The sequence below is a fragment of the Copadichromis virginalis genome, linkage group LG9 (genome assembly GCF_057382275.1).
Source record: "Copadichromis virginalis isolate Kocher_CV1m ecotype Utaka linkage group LG9, C_Virginalis_male_GT1.1, whole genome shotgun sequence".
NCBI classification, from domain to species: Eukaryota; Metazoa; Chordata; class Actinopteri; order Cichliformes; family Cichlidae; genus Copadichromis; species Copadichromis virginalis.
The window spans coordinates 20,575,379-20,591,166 of NC_140626.1; the positions used below are offsets into that span (position 1 = coordinate 20,575,379).

At 39.8% G+C, this 15,788-nt stretch overlaps 1 protein-coding gene across 3 annotated transcripts; it reads right to left on the bottom strand.

Moving 5' to 3' along the window:
• Positions 1-4,310: 4,310 nt before the first annotated feature.
• LOC146701779 (uncharacterized) lies at positions 4,311-14,419 on the bottom strand. Of its 3 annotated transcripts, none has more exons than XM_085468121.1 (4): positions 13,090-14,419; positions 12,628-12,944; positions 12,234-12,419; positions 4,311-4,825 (listed from the first exon to the last, which is right to left on the bottom strand). In XM_085468121.1, the coding sequence occupies exons 1-4, from the start codon at positions 13,716-13,718 to the stop codon at positions 4,734-4,736; spliced, it is 1,224 nt and encodes a 407-aa protein (XP_085324247.1). In that variant the 5' UTR covers positions 13,719-14,419; the 3' UTR covers positions 4,311-4,733. The 3 variants fall into 3 exon arrangements, with proteins under 3 accessions (XP_085324247.1, XP_085324248.1, XP_085324246.1); XM_085468122.1 differs by lacking the exon at positions 4,311-4,825 and adding an exon at positions 7,530-8,712; XM_085468120.1 differs by lacking the exon at positions 4,311-4,825 and having other exon boundaries at positions 12,064-12,419.
• Between the last annotated feature and the right edge of the window lie 1,369 nt (positions 14,420-15,788).

Sequence of the window (15,788 nt, forward strand, 5' to 3'; positions counted from 1 at the left end):
ATACATGCTCCTCTAAGATCCATAAAATGACATGTGGTGTGCCTCAAGGGTCGGTTCTAGGCCCTGTACTTTTTAATTTGTATACGTTGCCTCTCGGCGGTGTCATCAGGAGGCATGGAGTGAACTTCCACAGTTACGCTGATGACACGCAGCTGTACATCTCCGTGTCTCCTGATGACACCAGACCAATGGATGCCCTTTTTAACTGTATTTTAGATATAAGATCTTGGATGGCAGAAAACTTTTTACAGCTTAACCAGGACAAAACTAAAGTTTTAATCATCTGTCCTGAGGCTCAGAGAGAGAAACTCTTGTCTAAATTACAGGCATTTTCACTATGTCCTTCGCTACAAGTGGAAAAACCTGGGTGTTATTTTTGACTCTGAGCTTGGTTTTATCCCACATGTTAAATATGTAACCAAAATTGGATTTTATCATCTAAAAAATATAGCCAGAGTCCGCCCTATTCTCTCTCGGGCAAACACGGAGATGCTGATGCATGCTTTTATTACCAGTCGCATTGATTACTGTAATGCCCTGCTCTCTGGTCTTCCTAAAAAGAATATTTCAACTTTACAACTTTTACAAAACTCGGCAGCTCGTGTGCTGACGAAGACCAGAGGGCGGGCCCACATTACACCGGTTTTAGAATCGCTGCACTGGCTCCCCGTGTGTTTCAGGATCGATTTTAAAGTTCTTTCATTGGTTTTTAAATGTCTTAATGGTCTTGGGCCTTCTTATCTCTCAGATCTGCTTTTACCGTATGAACCCTCGCGGACCCTGAGGTCCTCTGGTACTGGCCTATTGATTGTCCCTAAAGTCAGGACACATACTCACGGAGAGGCAGCTTTTCAGTGGTATGGTCCTCATCTGTGGAACAGCCTGCTGGAGGAGCTCAGGGCCGCAGAGAACGTACATGTTTTTAAGAACAGGCTCAAGACCCACCTTTTTAATTTAGCTTTTACTTAACGTTTATTTATTTTATGCTTATTTATTCTATCCTGTTATTCTATTATTAATTTAGGCTTTACCTAATATTTATTGATTTATTTTTTAATCTTGTTACTCTATTTATATTGTATCCCGTTCTTATTTATTTTATCGTTTTACCCTGTATATATCCTATTGTGTCATATCTCCAGTGTTTCCTCAGAGGGCGCTCCCTGCACCGGGGCTGTGATCGACCGTGGTTGCTGGGGCTCTGGGGTCCTCTCAGCCTGGCTGGGGGGCTTCTTTGCCTCCCTCCTGCTGTGTGCCCAGCCTGGAGGCTACGGTCTGTGACCGGCTCCCGGTGCAGACGGCTCCCTGTTATAGTGTTTCCTCACTTGGCTCATGCGTACCCAGCCCAATTTTACTCTTTTTGTGTGTGTGTGTGTGTGTGTGTGTGTGTGTGTGTGTGTGTGTGTGTGTGTGTGTGTGTGTGTGTGTGTGTGTGTGTGTGTGTGTGTGTGTATTCACATCGTTTATGTTAATGACAGTGTGGGGAGTGAGTTGGAGGGTGGGGTGGGCTGCTTTTAACCATGTAAAGCACTTTGTTCTACATTTTTTTTTGTATGAAAAGTGCTTTATAAATAAAGATTGATTGATTGCTACATGATCGCTAGCGACACAGCTATGTTAGCATAGAAACACAGTGAAGCTGGAGGATGAATGCTAACTTTTTTCCACTCGATAAAAGTTAGCATGAGGGTTTCTGGTGGTCAGGGACAAATGCAATCGCATGGCAGGATGCCTTAAACAGATCAAACTTCAGTCAGGAGAATAACTGAGCTGTACAGTAAATAAGTTAAGAACAATGGAATAAAACAAAACAGTAAAAAATAAAACATAGTACATAAAAATTAAAACAGCCCTATATTTAAAAACAAGCTAAAACAACATTGAATCAACTAAAACAACTGAAGTAAAACTAAAAACCAACATCTCACAAGGAGTGAAAGGCCAGGGTGAATAGATGGGTTTTCAGGAGTGATTTAAAAACAGGCAGAGAAGGGGCCTGTCTTATCTCTAAAGGCAGATCGTTCCACAGTTTTGGAGCTGCTACGGCAAAAGCACGATCTCCTCTAAGTTTACGCTCAGTCAGATGCATTTAGGAGCAGCTGATCAGCTGACCTGAGAGAGCCGGTGGGTGTATAAGGCTGCAGCAGCTCAGAGAGATAAGATGGGGCTAGGCCAGAGCTTCCCAAAGTGTGGGGCCCGCCTCCTAGGGGGGGGCGCAGAGCCATTGCAGGGTGGGGGGAGGGGGGGCGGTATGAAAAGGGGAAAAAAACAAAATGCTTGGACACTGCTAGCACGGGGCGCCTACACAAACGCAAAGCAGGAGATGAAGCATCGCTGAATAGGTTTCCAAACCAACTTTATTCCAAGCCAAAGACTAGAAAATATGGTGAAGCATATCTGCCCTTTGGTTTCACCTGCACAAGCGCTGAGGTAGGTCTCCCCTGCAGAATTGGTTTTCCCTTCGTCGGGAGCAGCGCTGGGCTGTTCAAATCACGGACAAACAGTATCCCACATTCTTGATTTTTAGTTCACAAACACTTGTTGTAATGACTAACTACTCCTGACATTTTGGAGACGTTAGCTCTTTATACAGTAAAGTTAGAGTGGGATACAAAAAATATCAGGCTGATCCTGCCACGATTTGTTCCCCCGGTTCAAATCACGGAATAACAGTATCCCACTGTGACACACGCTAGGCACAGATACACCCACACACAGGTCGTTGTCATCAGATCCCACATTTATTAAGAGTGTGCACTGAATTACAACAGAACACCGTCTGACAGCGGTCGGTTTCCCCAGCGTCTCTCTCCTCCGCTCCTCTCCACCTCACTATATAAAGGAAAGGAAAACCACCATCAGTCCAAAATCGCCATCAGCTGTTCTTACCAGCATCGCCCCGTTGAGCTCACTGCACCACTCCTCCCCTGCAGCCGCGCCCCGGACCACACCTCCGCCACACCCACAGTTTATGTTTTTAATCCCATTTTGCACAGAGAAGCATTTTTTGAAAAATGTATTGATAGCAATGCTGAATATTATTACACAGTAAAAAAAACAACTACATGTAAAATTACACCGTAGGGGTGTATGTCTAAGGAGCTCAATGAGGTAGCTTGGAGCTATATCGTTAATAATTCGGAAGGTGAGCAGCAGGATTTTGAATTGAATGCGATACTTAACGGGAAGCCAATGCAGGTCGGCAAGGACAGTGGGTGATAGAGGCATTGCATCGGTCTTTCCATCACATTTGTGGCTTCTTCTCCGCTGCTTCTAAGTGGAAATTGGTACATTTGACTTCACTACAATTATCTGACATCTTTAGTTGTTATTTTACAGATGAAGATTTGTGCTCATGAAACGCATGAAGTACAATTTTGTTTCTGTAGTTGATCAATCAGTTATTTGACTTGCATGAATTCAGCAACTATTATTATATGTTAAGTCTTTAAAAGTACTTACTGTTGATATTATTTTCTGTAAATTGTTCAAAATCATAAATGTGTGAGAAGCACTCAATCAGGGGCGACTCCAGCATCAAACCTTTAGGAGGGCTCAGCTCAGTCTTAATGTCATGCTTTTAGTGTTGCCTTCAAAAGAAATGTAATTTTTGGATGACCTACAGCAGTGTCTAAGAATAACAGATTTTAATATAATACATCAGCTTTACGGTGGTCACTTTAGTTTAAAACCCGATGCAATGGCACAGTCATGTTGACAGTAAATTTCAAAAACAGTTTAAGAAAAAGCAGATCAGAGGAGAAACCTGCACGGCATTGTTTCAGTCTCTTAACCACATAGAGGCAGGTCCACCAAATCATCAAGTATTTAAAGTACCATTATACAATACAGACAGTTCAAAATCCCCCTGCGACTCCACGTACCTGCACAAGAAGCAAACTGGTAATAGAGCTGATTTTAAATGACAGCTTTTGAATTCATGCAAACCCAAACACTTTGTTGTGCAGACTCAGCACAGAGACTCGTGTACACCAATTCAGAGAGTGGAGAACAGATTTGTAGTCTGTCACATCAGTATAGTGGCATTCATCCTGTTCAAGTTTACAGTGATGTGAATGTTGCTAAATGCTATTATTCACATTAATAGCAGAGTGCTACTGAAAAGCACACAACGCATCCATTTAATGCATGTAGATGTTGTGAAAAATCCACCTGATCTCTGTTAGTTCCAGTCTCTCTGTCCGCGCTTCCTCTTTGTACTGACAATCACACACAAACATTTTATATTCAACTAAAAAAATAACAAAAAAAATATGTATATATTCTTGTAATAATTATTTTAAGAGCAGTTTCGGATCATCGTTTGATAAGAGCATAGCACCCTGCTTAGTTATGAGCGATCACCATAGATGAATGTGGGCAAAGCAGAAGTGACATATATGTAGCCAGGTGGAAGGTCTTTATTATCGGACATGTCCCTGACTTTGACTTCATGTCCACTCTTACCTGTTTCTTATGTGTGCTGTGTTCCTCCATCTTTCTCCCTTTTTCTCCCCAGCCATGAAGTCTTTTGAATTTTCACTCAATAACAGCACCTTTTAAAGTTATTTGTTTTTATTTATTTAAACATATAGTAAAATTAATATAAAGTGGTACATGTTATGCACTACCTAAAGTGTGAAGTCACAGAATGATACTATTTAGTGCAGTTTTTAATCATTACCAGTCTTCATCTTAGAGCTTGTGCTCTTATTGTGCCATGATGTCTCCTTTTAAACTGTGTGGATATTCACCTCTTCTTCATCCTTCCTGTTCCTTTCACCAAACTGCTCACTCTTGTTCTCCTCTGATCTCACTTCCTGTTCTGGTTATAAGAAGAATGCAGTCAGCATGTGTCAAAGACACTCCCTTAGATTAGATATTTAACATTTTATTTATCAACTATTTTATGCACTAAATCAATCAATTATTAAACAAATATCATATTGTAGAAAAGCAAATAATAATGCACTAAGCAGTTTCATGCCACAAGAGCTAAATGGTCACTTCACTGTATTTATTTCCCACAAACTACTATACCTAGGATCTTCAAGTTTCCACTATAATTCATTAATCTGCAGCGACTGTAGAACATAAAGTATATTGACCTCTATTGCTTTCTTTATGACTTGGCCTGAATACACACACATACACATCTTTGAATAGCACAACAAATGAGGTAATTTTCCATGTGTTTTAATAGGTTTTAGTGATTTATGGGTTTTATGTATGTGTGTGTATTTTGGTCTTCAGTGTAAATTTATACAAACTGTAATTTTTTCAGATGAAAGATCCATTATTTAATGTTGCTTTATGTTGACTCTATGGAGAATAAAGCCTTGCATGAGTGTTGCTATTTTTAATTGTGGAGTGGAAGACCTACTGTACTTGTTGTTTAGTCTGTGATCTGAATGCCAAATTTAACCAAATTGAAAGCAAAGGTTACAGCTGGGATATTCCACACATTTGAAAGACTCATTGTGTAACTCAGATGTTTATGAGCTTTGATCACTCCAGCATAATAATTATCATGTAACTGCAAGAAGACTTAATGAAACTGAAACAATGCACCCTAACACAGGCATTTGAACTGTACGCTAAGGAGTGCATGAAGTGTACCTCTACAGCTGAAAAGAGTTTGACTCTATAATTTCTGGATCTACTGATTTGTTTCTGATGTATCTCTTCTTTTATTTAGCCTGTATTTGTATAGTGCTTTACTAGTCCCTAAGGTCCCCAAAGCGCTTTACACAACCAGTCATCCACCCATTCACACACTGGTGATGGCAAGCTACATTGTAGCCACAGCCACCCTGGGGCGCACTGACAGAGGCGAGGCTGCCCGACACTGGCGCCACCAGTAGGCAACGGGGGAAGTATCTTGCCCAAGGACACAACGACCGCGGCCGTACAAGCCGGGGCTCGAACCGGCAACCTTCCGGTTACAAGGCGAACTCCCAACTCTTGAGCCACAATCGCCCCATTATGAACAGAAAGATGATGAAATCCTCTTTATTTGAGAAAATGTCCTTAAACTATTTTTCCTCCTTCTTACTGAGTTTCCAAGCTACCTCTTTGTTAAGTGAATAAACTATTTGAACAAGAAAGATATCATGGCATTTATGATGATACTGTGTGCGTGCGTGCGTGCAGAGGGGAGGTCAAGACAGGAGCTCGCTGAGTTGACCTGGTACATCAAGTTTGGATTTCCCCAGTTATTGGTAAACAAAAAAGATTTAAACTTAAAAGATTTTGAGTTCATGCACACTAGAAAAAAAAATTCTCTTCATCACAATCATTTGTTTAAAAATATGGCTATTTTACTGATCTATGGTTATTATTAAAGAGGAAGGAAAGAAGAAGAGGAAGCCTGAGCCCAGGTTCTGTCCATTTTCATAACAAGTGACAGCACAGACATCTGAGCTTTTTCGTCATAAAGATTGTGATGTGAAGCATCAGCAGGTAAAGTGTCGTTAAAGTGTCACTTCAATAATGCTGCTGGGAGAAAGAAGTGTTGACACATACTAGTTTTGAATAAAAGGTTTAAAACACAAACAGTCTAATCCTAGGTGTTGCTTTTAAGCTTAAAGAATATAATAAGTTCTAAGACAATTCAGTTTACTTCTTACTGTCCATGTTGTGTTGTGGTATTTACTTTATCATGAATGTACGCTACTTTGTTCTAGCGACTGTAAAAAAATAATTGTATTCATGAAATAAACTAGACTTTCACAGTCTGCATCTTCCACAGTTTTTATGCTTTTTTTCCACTCCAAGTTTGACACAAACCCACAGACAACCAGAGTTAACTAACTATGTGAAGCAATCACAGACACTGTAATGGCTGATTTTTCTAATAAACACAATCAGGTTAACATTAAGGTTTAACATTGAAGGAGATTTGTTCCATAGTCACAGTTATACTTGTATTTCCTTTACTTACATCCAACACTACTATGTTCTGTTTCAGTCCAGGTGCTGGCAGTTTATCCTTTGTTGTTTGGACAAATAAGCTTAAAGCTAAACCTTCATGTTTTTGATGGGAAAGTTTGTTAAACCATTGCTCAACTTATGTCTGCATGAGAGCAGATAATTATGATGTACTTGTAAAAAGACTTGATAAGCAGGTCACAGCTGAATCAAGGGGTAATAAAAATAAGACCACGCGGTCTCAGCACGACTACACATGCAGTGGGTTATCGCACACATTTGAAAGACTCATTGTGTAACTCAGGATGTGACCCCTTATAAAGGAGACAGAGAAGTTCTGTTGTTCAGTCAAGTAAAACCTGGTGAAAGCGCAATTCTAAGACTCTGGTCGTTGCTTAAGTGTATAGATAAAAAATCTTTTCTTCATACATTCTTTTCTTACTATATTAGTATAATCGCCAAATCGATCATTTAATATTTATCTCCTGAAACGATCTACATTAACTTTTTATCCCTAGAAATGTGTTTCCAGAGTCCCAGGTTTAGTGACTTCCTGTCCACCATCACATTAGCCGAGTAGTTGTCAAATTTGAGGGGAGCAGAGAAGATCAGACACCAGTCAGCAGGTCAGAGGCCATCTCTCATTTCACAAATCAATCACTTGATTTATAAATGGAACAAACACCCCATCAGACCAGGTAATGACCCATTATGAGACAACAGCCGTCTGAGAGGAGATGTTCTGTATCACAAAACATGGGAAACAAACAAACTCTAGGCATTCTGAAATATATAAAGCTCAACAAAAAAAGACAACCATATCAGATCCTGATGTAATTCATGTTGTTGTTGTCTTTATTAGTCATTTAAAAAGAGGTCCAGAAAAAGTGTCCAGGAAGAGATTCTACTATTTATGCAGCACTGCCCCCGTGTGGCCACAAAGACACACAACAGCTTCATTTCTCAGCCTGTTGCCTTCTTTTTCCTTCATGATGTAAACAGTGAATGAACCGAAAGAAGTCAACCCATAAACTGTTAAACTGATACAACAATCATGATGATTATGTAACAAGTTGTAGTTGACTTTCTGGTGGTCGTTTTGGTATACAATTTAAAAGCCATTTTCTTTTATAAATACACCATACACTTTGTTCTTGACCATTTCTTTTCCTCATATCCTTAACGGACAGTGGAGGAACACTACATCTAGCTTCTGTTTAACATTTATCCAGGCGCCCCCACACTGTACCTCTACAGAAACCAAGGGAGAGACAGACACACAAAGATTTCCACTTGAATCTTGATCTCAAAATAGAAAAAGTTTTATCACAAAATAATTACAAGAGCACAAATAAAAACTCGAAACCAAAGACAAATGAAATAAAAGGGCAAGGCCCTGCGACTGAACACAGCACATCTTGCACACCTTTAAAATTCACAAATTTCAGTTTTCTTTGTCAGTCTGTGGTATTAAAAAAATCTCAACATGATGACCAATGTTTGACCTTTCACCTCTAGCATAGTTTTCTCTGGATTTCAATCTGGCCACTCCTGAAATGACATTTATCAGTGTATGTACAGCATCCATTTTTGGTTTAGACAGTCTGACACAGACCGTCTCCATGGCAACCTCCGAGACTCTTCTTTTCCTAAAAAAAAAAAAAAAAGTCTCTATATGACCACCAACAAACCTGTTACACCATATTTTTTCACCAGCTCACCTTTGCTGAAGGTTCTCATACAAATCTAAACATCTATTGAGAAAGTCCACATCACTCTGATCTGTAATGAAAACAGAAAAACAATGACAACACCAGCAGAGGCCTCCGACATAAACCTGGCAACATAAATCTAGATAACTTTGCTTATTTATCTCTTAAAACATTCAACAAAGATTAAAAATTCTAACAAATATACCAATATAAATATATATTCCAGAAACAGGACATTCCAGTTAGATCCTCTCCAAACTTATACTGGGCAGCTCAGCCCATCATCCACTTTTACAAAACAGAAAGCCGCCTGATACAACAGCCCCAAAAGTGACAAAAATCCACCTCCAAAAAGCAAAACTTCTCATAATGGAAAAACAAAAAAGATTGTCAATCCTATCAAACACTTTCTCTTAATCTAAAGAAATTATTCCAACATCAAACTGTACAATTTACAAATAACTACCAAGTCTCTCATGAGAAAACTCTTGTTCACATTAGAGCTGTGTGGTACACAGTACGACTGATCCCTGTGAGTGATTCATTTCACAAAGTGTTTCGGCCTGGTGGCCAGTACTTTTGAAGGAAGTTAGTAATCTGTGCATAACAGAGCCACGTCTCCATTTCTAAGCAGAGACAAATCTCTGTTTTTTAGGGAGAAGAGAGAGCCCCACATGATGGCTCGATGCCAGTAACAGTCTTTTACAGAAGTCTGCAGGCAGCCCACCCTGTGCAGGAGCCAGCTGACCAGCAGCAGCACTAATCTCCTCCAAAGAAAAGTTAGCATCCAGGACAGCTCTGTCCTCAGAGCTCAGCTGAGGAAGCCCCTGCAGCAGCTTCTCCACTCAAGCTTTATTACTTTACTCCATCCCTAACATGGTGGTGTAAAAGTCCACGGCATACTGACCTGCTCTGCATCCAGGAAAAACCACTAACGCCACATAAACTACACTAACAACACCATACACAATTACACTAACTCATAATCAGCCTCACAACACGCCACACATAAAAAAAAAAACACAACTTTCAGCCAGACAAACCACACAGTCCACCAAACTTCCATCATTCACAAGAGAGAGGGAGAGATATAAAACGAGAGAGTTTAGTGGATGTGTGTTTGTGTGTGTGATACACACAATTTATGAATGTACTCTCCAATAAAGGTTATGTAGTTGATGAAAAGTGGGTTAGATTAAATGTTTACATTTCTTGTGCATGAAGTAAACTATAATATTTATATGTAAAATTCCACACCTACACCTGTGCGCCCTCACACTGCAGCACATTTTACTCCCCTGGTTGCAGAAACCATTCTATATTTTGTCACAGCTGCAAAAGAAGCTCCACTCAAAGAAACTCAAAGTTGATGGAGAGGAAGAGATTTCAGAACATGAGGCAGGAAGGTGGGGAGAGAGTGAGGCGGTATGGCACACAGGAAACGGTCGAGGGCAGACTCAAACCCAAGCTCCTGCAGTGGGAACTCTAACGTTTAGTACATGTGTCCCCACTCAGCCAGGTGAGATATAGCAGAACCATCAATTCAGAGTCTGACAGTAAGGGTGAAGACGAGCCTGACTGTTGGTCTGCTCCAAAACAAGCCCATAAGCAAGCTTTGAAATAATATGTTACAAAAGTGTGAAACTGCGACATGAAATTTGATTTGAAAATGAAATTCATCCTGATCAGGAGCTGTTATGATCTAAATGGTGTTCTAGATCCAGTAAGCATTCATTCAACTTGTATGCAGCAAAATTAAAAATAAGTTACCACATGTTGTTTTTTAATTTGGTAAATAATTGATAAAATGTTAAAAGTACTGGTCGTACCTTAGCCACATGTTTTTTCTGTGTCCTGAGCTACAAGGTTTCTGGACAGGGTATTTTGCTATTATGTCAACTGTTCTTGGGGTAACTCTTCATCCTTGTCCTCTGATTGCTGTATTTGGGATTCCTGTTCGCTCACTTACACTTGATTCCACACAAAAGGATATTATAGCCTTCACATCCCTATTAGCGAGACGTCTAATATTGTTGCATTGGAAGTCTGTTAAGTATCCTACTGTTTCCCGGTGGCTTGAAGATGTCATGTTTTTTTTAAAACTTGAAAAAATTTAATATACGTTGAGAGGTTGCACAGCCAAATTTTTTCACAAGTGGCAACCCTTTATCTCTTATTTTGCTAGTCTAGAGGTATTGCCTGTTTAAATCTACTTTTGTTACTGTTATATTCCTCTAATATGTTTGATGGTTGTGTTGATCTGTGTGGGACTGGGGGGCGTTGTGGTTTGTTTTTATATATATATATATATATATATATATATATATATATATATATACACATACACACACACACTTAGGAAAATGAAGAAAGGTTGACTGTATTTCGGTAACTACTTACAGAAAAAGATTGATGAGCAGAAAAAAAGAAACAAACTTTAATTGTTTCTGATTAGAAGCTGTACAATCCGGACTGACTTTAACAAATGTGCTATAGGCTCACCTGGAAAATAGTGAGCTTTAAAAGACTGATTTTGTTCCAAAGGCTTGCACAGACCTCAACCAATCCTAAGGCTAATTAGCACGGCTAGAATTTTAAAAACATTTGTTAAATGATGTCATTGCTAACATATACCTGTTTTAGAGCATGGTGAGTAGCGAGAATGCAAAGTTATTGTTACCTCTAAAAAGAAAAATGTGAAGATGTGATATTAGCATGAGCTATATAGTATCTCCAAAAGTTGATTCTGTTCATCTGGACTTTACGTTTTGTGGGAAAAACGTTTCGTCACTCATCCAATTGACTTCTTCAGTCTCAGCTGACTGCAGGTTTCCCCAATCTTATAAACAGTGCATGTATATGGTTACCTGCCCCCTTGCAAAACTTTGCTAGACCCGTCCCTGCACAGTTACCAGCTGTCAGTAAAAAAGGATCCTGATGTTATTTGTCTCTCAGAAACAGTTCATAACTTCCCTTCAACTTATTCATGTCACCTAAAAGGTAAACCTGTTTCTCCATCACCTGTTCAGCTCTGATGATTCAGTAAGGACATCTCCTGGTTTCATCTTCACGTTTCCCTCTCACCATATATCCAAACCGATATCATGACCAGCAGCTGTTACAGCTGTGGCTCCAGCCAACATCAGCTGATACTAGAAAGTAATATTAAATAAATTCTAATAGCAGCTGATCAAGTTTTAACCTGCTGCTGTTGTTTAGAGCGACCACCGCTGGTTTCCTCTTTCTGGCTCGAAATGCGCGATAAACAAACAAGAGAGAAAAGCGATCAGCTGATCATTGATCAGTTTCATCATTTAAGTAGCAACAGGAGAGAGAGGGAGAGAGCTGGCCACGTAAAGACACAGAAGAACTCCAGCTTTGTGTATTTTTTTTTCATTCAAGCTGGACATTCAAGCACACTTTACTTTCTGAACCTTTTGTTCAGTTTCAGCAAGAGCTGGTTTTCTAAATTAACAGAGGCAATCCGACTTCGTTTGGCAGTGAAGAGTAGACCAGCACAGCTAAAAAGTCGTTCACACGCAGCAGAAGCAGGCAGAGCTGTGTTCAGTTTAAGAGAGAGGTTTTTGATACCTGAGAAGGAGTGCAGCAGCTCCATGGTGTCTGTGGCACAAGCAAGGTAACCATCAAGCTCAACTGCACTTTGCAGCCGTCTGGAGATTGGTCTGGAGAAGAATTCATCTTCATCAGATGACTCTCTTTGCTGATCCTCACTCTCATGCTCTGTCGTTTCAAGATGTTGTTTGATGTATGTCAAGGCTGTAATTGCAAGTAGATAACACAATTTTGTTATTTAAATTTCAGTGATTATTCCTGAACACAAATTTAAAAACGGCAAATTCTCAAAAAGGATTGTTTAGTATTCGGGACAGACCATCAATAACTTACAATGTATTAGGTGAAATACTCACTTAAGCATGTGTTCAAATGTAAAAATACACAAAAATGGGATCACATGAATCCTTACCAGCCTCTGTTACATCTGCTCTGTCAGTCCAGGAAGTCTTGAACTTGGGTAAGAGGACTGCAGCTGCAGCCAACTCTGGATCCTCCATCATCGCTCCAAAACGCTTTTGAAGGCCATTTTGCAGGACTCTGATGAGTGGCACGCATGTCTTGCTTGATGTCTCCAGCCTGCTAAGTTTGAACAGTAGTTGTTGGATTACTGGCAGGAGCCATCCCATAAAGGAAGTGGACTCAGACTGAAGAATGTTTGAAGCTTTCACCAGTGGCTTCATGGTGGTACAGTACTCCCTAAGGAATGCAACTTCTGCAGGACTCAACCTGTAAGACACAACAACAAAACCCACCATGACTATAACAGGGATCTTCTGATTTAATATTAAGAGTCTGCTCACGTTTTTAACCATCCATTAAGGAAAATTCACAAAATTTGAAACCATATTGGTAGGTGTCCAATTTTACTCACATTTTCACCTTGAACTCCTCACAAATGCTCCTGATGGCATTTTCCCCCTTCTCATCAATGATGCGTATTATCCTTTCAATGGCAAGGTAGGTTGAATTCCATTGTGTTGCATTGGGACGAATGATCTGTAGTTCACACTTGTCCTCTACCACTTCATTAGCCAAATGAGTTTTGTTCCAAATGGCCTGGCATTTTGCAAAGCATGCACGGGAGAGCCTCTCGTAGGTTTCCTTCATGCTCTCTGCTAGGGCAGCATCAGATGTTGCCACAAGGTTTAGCAGGTGACATGCACATCGCTGATGAGACGGGAGTTGATACTCCAAACCAGAGTCTTCATCAAGAATTGCACTTGCCTCATGGTAGTCAATATGGTCAGTCAGGTCAATAGTTTCTGGGTCTGTTTCATCTTCAGCTTCATCTGCATCATTTTGTGCCCCAAACAGTGGATCCAACTTTGTCAAGGCCTTCCACATATCAGTTGTGGTTCTTACAACTTTGCCTCTAATCTTGTATTGGCAATGGATATCATCAAGCGCACCAGCAAGCATGTCAAATGTGAGAGACCCTCTCAATCTTTTGCATGCTGGTGCTGCAGATCTTCTTTCCAGGGACTCTTCCTCCAATGGCATGTGACTCCAAGGTAATTTTTCTGATGAGCTGACCAACAATCAGTAGTGGTAGCAACAAATTTGACTTTATCCAATGCTGCAACCAAAGTCATCTTCATGTGATCAGCAGCTTCACAGATTCTGGCACGGACAGTGGGTCTGGAGAGGACTTTGGCTTGAGGTTGTAATGTGGTAACCAATTCTTTGAAAGATGGCTGTTCTACCACTGCAAATGGCTGTAGACCCTCACATATGAAATTGATGACAAGCATGTCAACAGTTGCTTGTGGAACATGTTTGTTTGCAGCTCTCAACATCAGGTCTGGTAACTTGGCTTGTGTATTTGCTGAGAGCTTGTTTGGTGTGGCTGTGGCCTTTCGCTGACGAGATGTTGATGCCACAGTGATATTGTACTGCTCAATCTTCGATGGATGTTTCCTCTGTAGAGATAAATATTATCATACGTCAGGTTCATACATTACTTCATAACATCACTGTGATTAACACTACAGGAAAACATTTTTAAAACATCATTCAACTAGACATGAGCTAATCTTTGATTGTTTAGCATAGTATAAAAGAGTGGTGAATTTGGTCAAATCTTGCAGATATATTGCTGTATTTATTTACAAATGTAAACCAATTTTGAACGATCATTGCAAAAAACATGAATTTCTGTATACATTCTAAGTTCTGTAATATGTATACTATCTGTAAAAAGAGTATCGACCAATGTATCAGTATCTAAATTTTTAAGTCCTTTTTATCAGTATCACCCTAAAGTTTTCAGTATTAGTCAGGTTCTAAAAATACTAAGAGAGCAAAATATGTGTATATAGCAAATGTAATTTAAGGAAAGGGATCACATACACAAAAATGCTGCCCATACAGCTAACAAATAAAAACAATCCACATTATGTTCTTTAAAAAAAGATATCATATTGGGAAACATATAACCCTACTGATTAAGAGCCACGTCACTATGATAGACCTATATCAGGCCAATGATCCTGATCAACTGATCCATCAATCGGGCTCTGGTACATGTCAGCTGAGAGCTGGAAGATTAATTTGAGATGCAGCTCAGCACTGTGTTCAAATTTTGTTTTTGTTTTTTATATAGGCCAGCTGATTGTAGGCCTGTGAGTTTTAAATGACTACAAATTTAATTTATTGTAATGACGGTGGTTATCCAAATAATAAGCTAAAACATTCCTACGAATTTAGCTCAATTATGCATGCACACACGCACATTAGCTAGCTCCGTCTTATTTTAATATCAGGCTAACCAATGGCGGTGACAATATCTCAGCCAAACTAATAACCTTAACACACATGAAAAATAAGAAGGCAATATTGTACACGTATAGTTGTAAAACCTCTTACCTCAATGTGTTGTTTTTTTTTAGATTAGACGCTGAAGTCTTGTAAGCTGAAATGACTGTAGAGGTCAAACAAAGTTTGCACTGCATCTGGACGCTGTCTCCTTTTCTCCCTCTGCACATGAAAAATTCCTCCAGGTATGGCCACGGGCACACGTCCTCCGTCTTTTCTACGTCGTTTTCATGGTTGACAGTTGTCCTCTGTCTCCATTTTGGCTTCTTTGTCTCCACATCTTCCGTCTATAAAGTAGTTTGTACTCCACCATGTAGCACCTCCAGACACCTGTGCCTGCTGCTGCATCAGAGTTTATTCTTTGCTTACGTCTTGAATTGGCCGGTCGGGATTGCACGGCTTTATTGGCTGCAAAAATGCAGACGAAAGGTTTGAATATTAATTCAAATTGTGGGCGTACTCAGTAGATTACATGGTGTAAGTTGTACTCAAGTATGAGTAAAATTACACACTTGAAAAATTACTCATAAAAGTACAAGTACCCAAAAAATCTACTTAATTACAGTAACGTGAGTATTTGTAATTCATTACTTCCACCCCTGACAGTAAATGACCATAAATTAACTGTAAATTACACTGCGGTGAGCTCCATTCATATCCGGTTGTTCAGTGATGACGCCACGAATCCTACTTCCGGGTCTAAAGTAGTCTGCGTTTAATATGGCTTTTGTGTTGTTAACATGTTTAATGTTATGT

Bases quoted from the DNA above. Each gene is read 5' to 3' on its own strand.
- LOC146701779 (XM_085468120.1), bottom strand. From the start codon at position 13,718: ATGCCATTGGAGGAAGAGTCCCTGGAAAGAAGATCTGCAGCACCAGCA. The intron at 12,945-13,089 runs GTGAGTAAAATT...TGTGTCTTACAG, and splicing joins GAGGAGTTCAAGGTGAAAAT to GTTGAGTCCTGCAGAAGTTG. The intron at 12,420-12,627 runs GTAAGGATTCAT...TTGCAATTACAG, and splicing joins AGCAGATGTAACAGAGGCTG to CCTTGACATACATCAAACAA.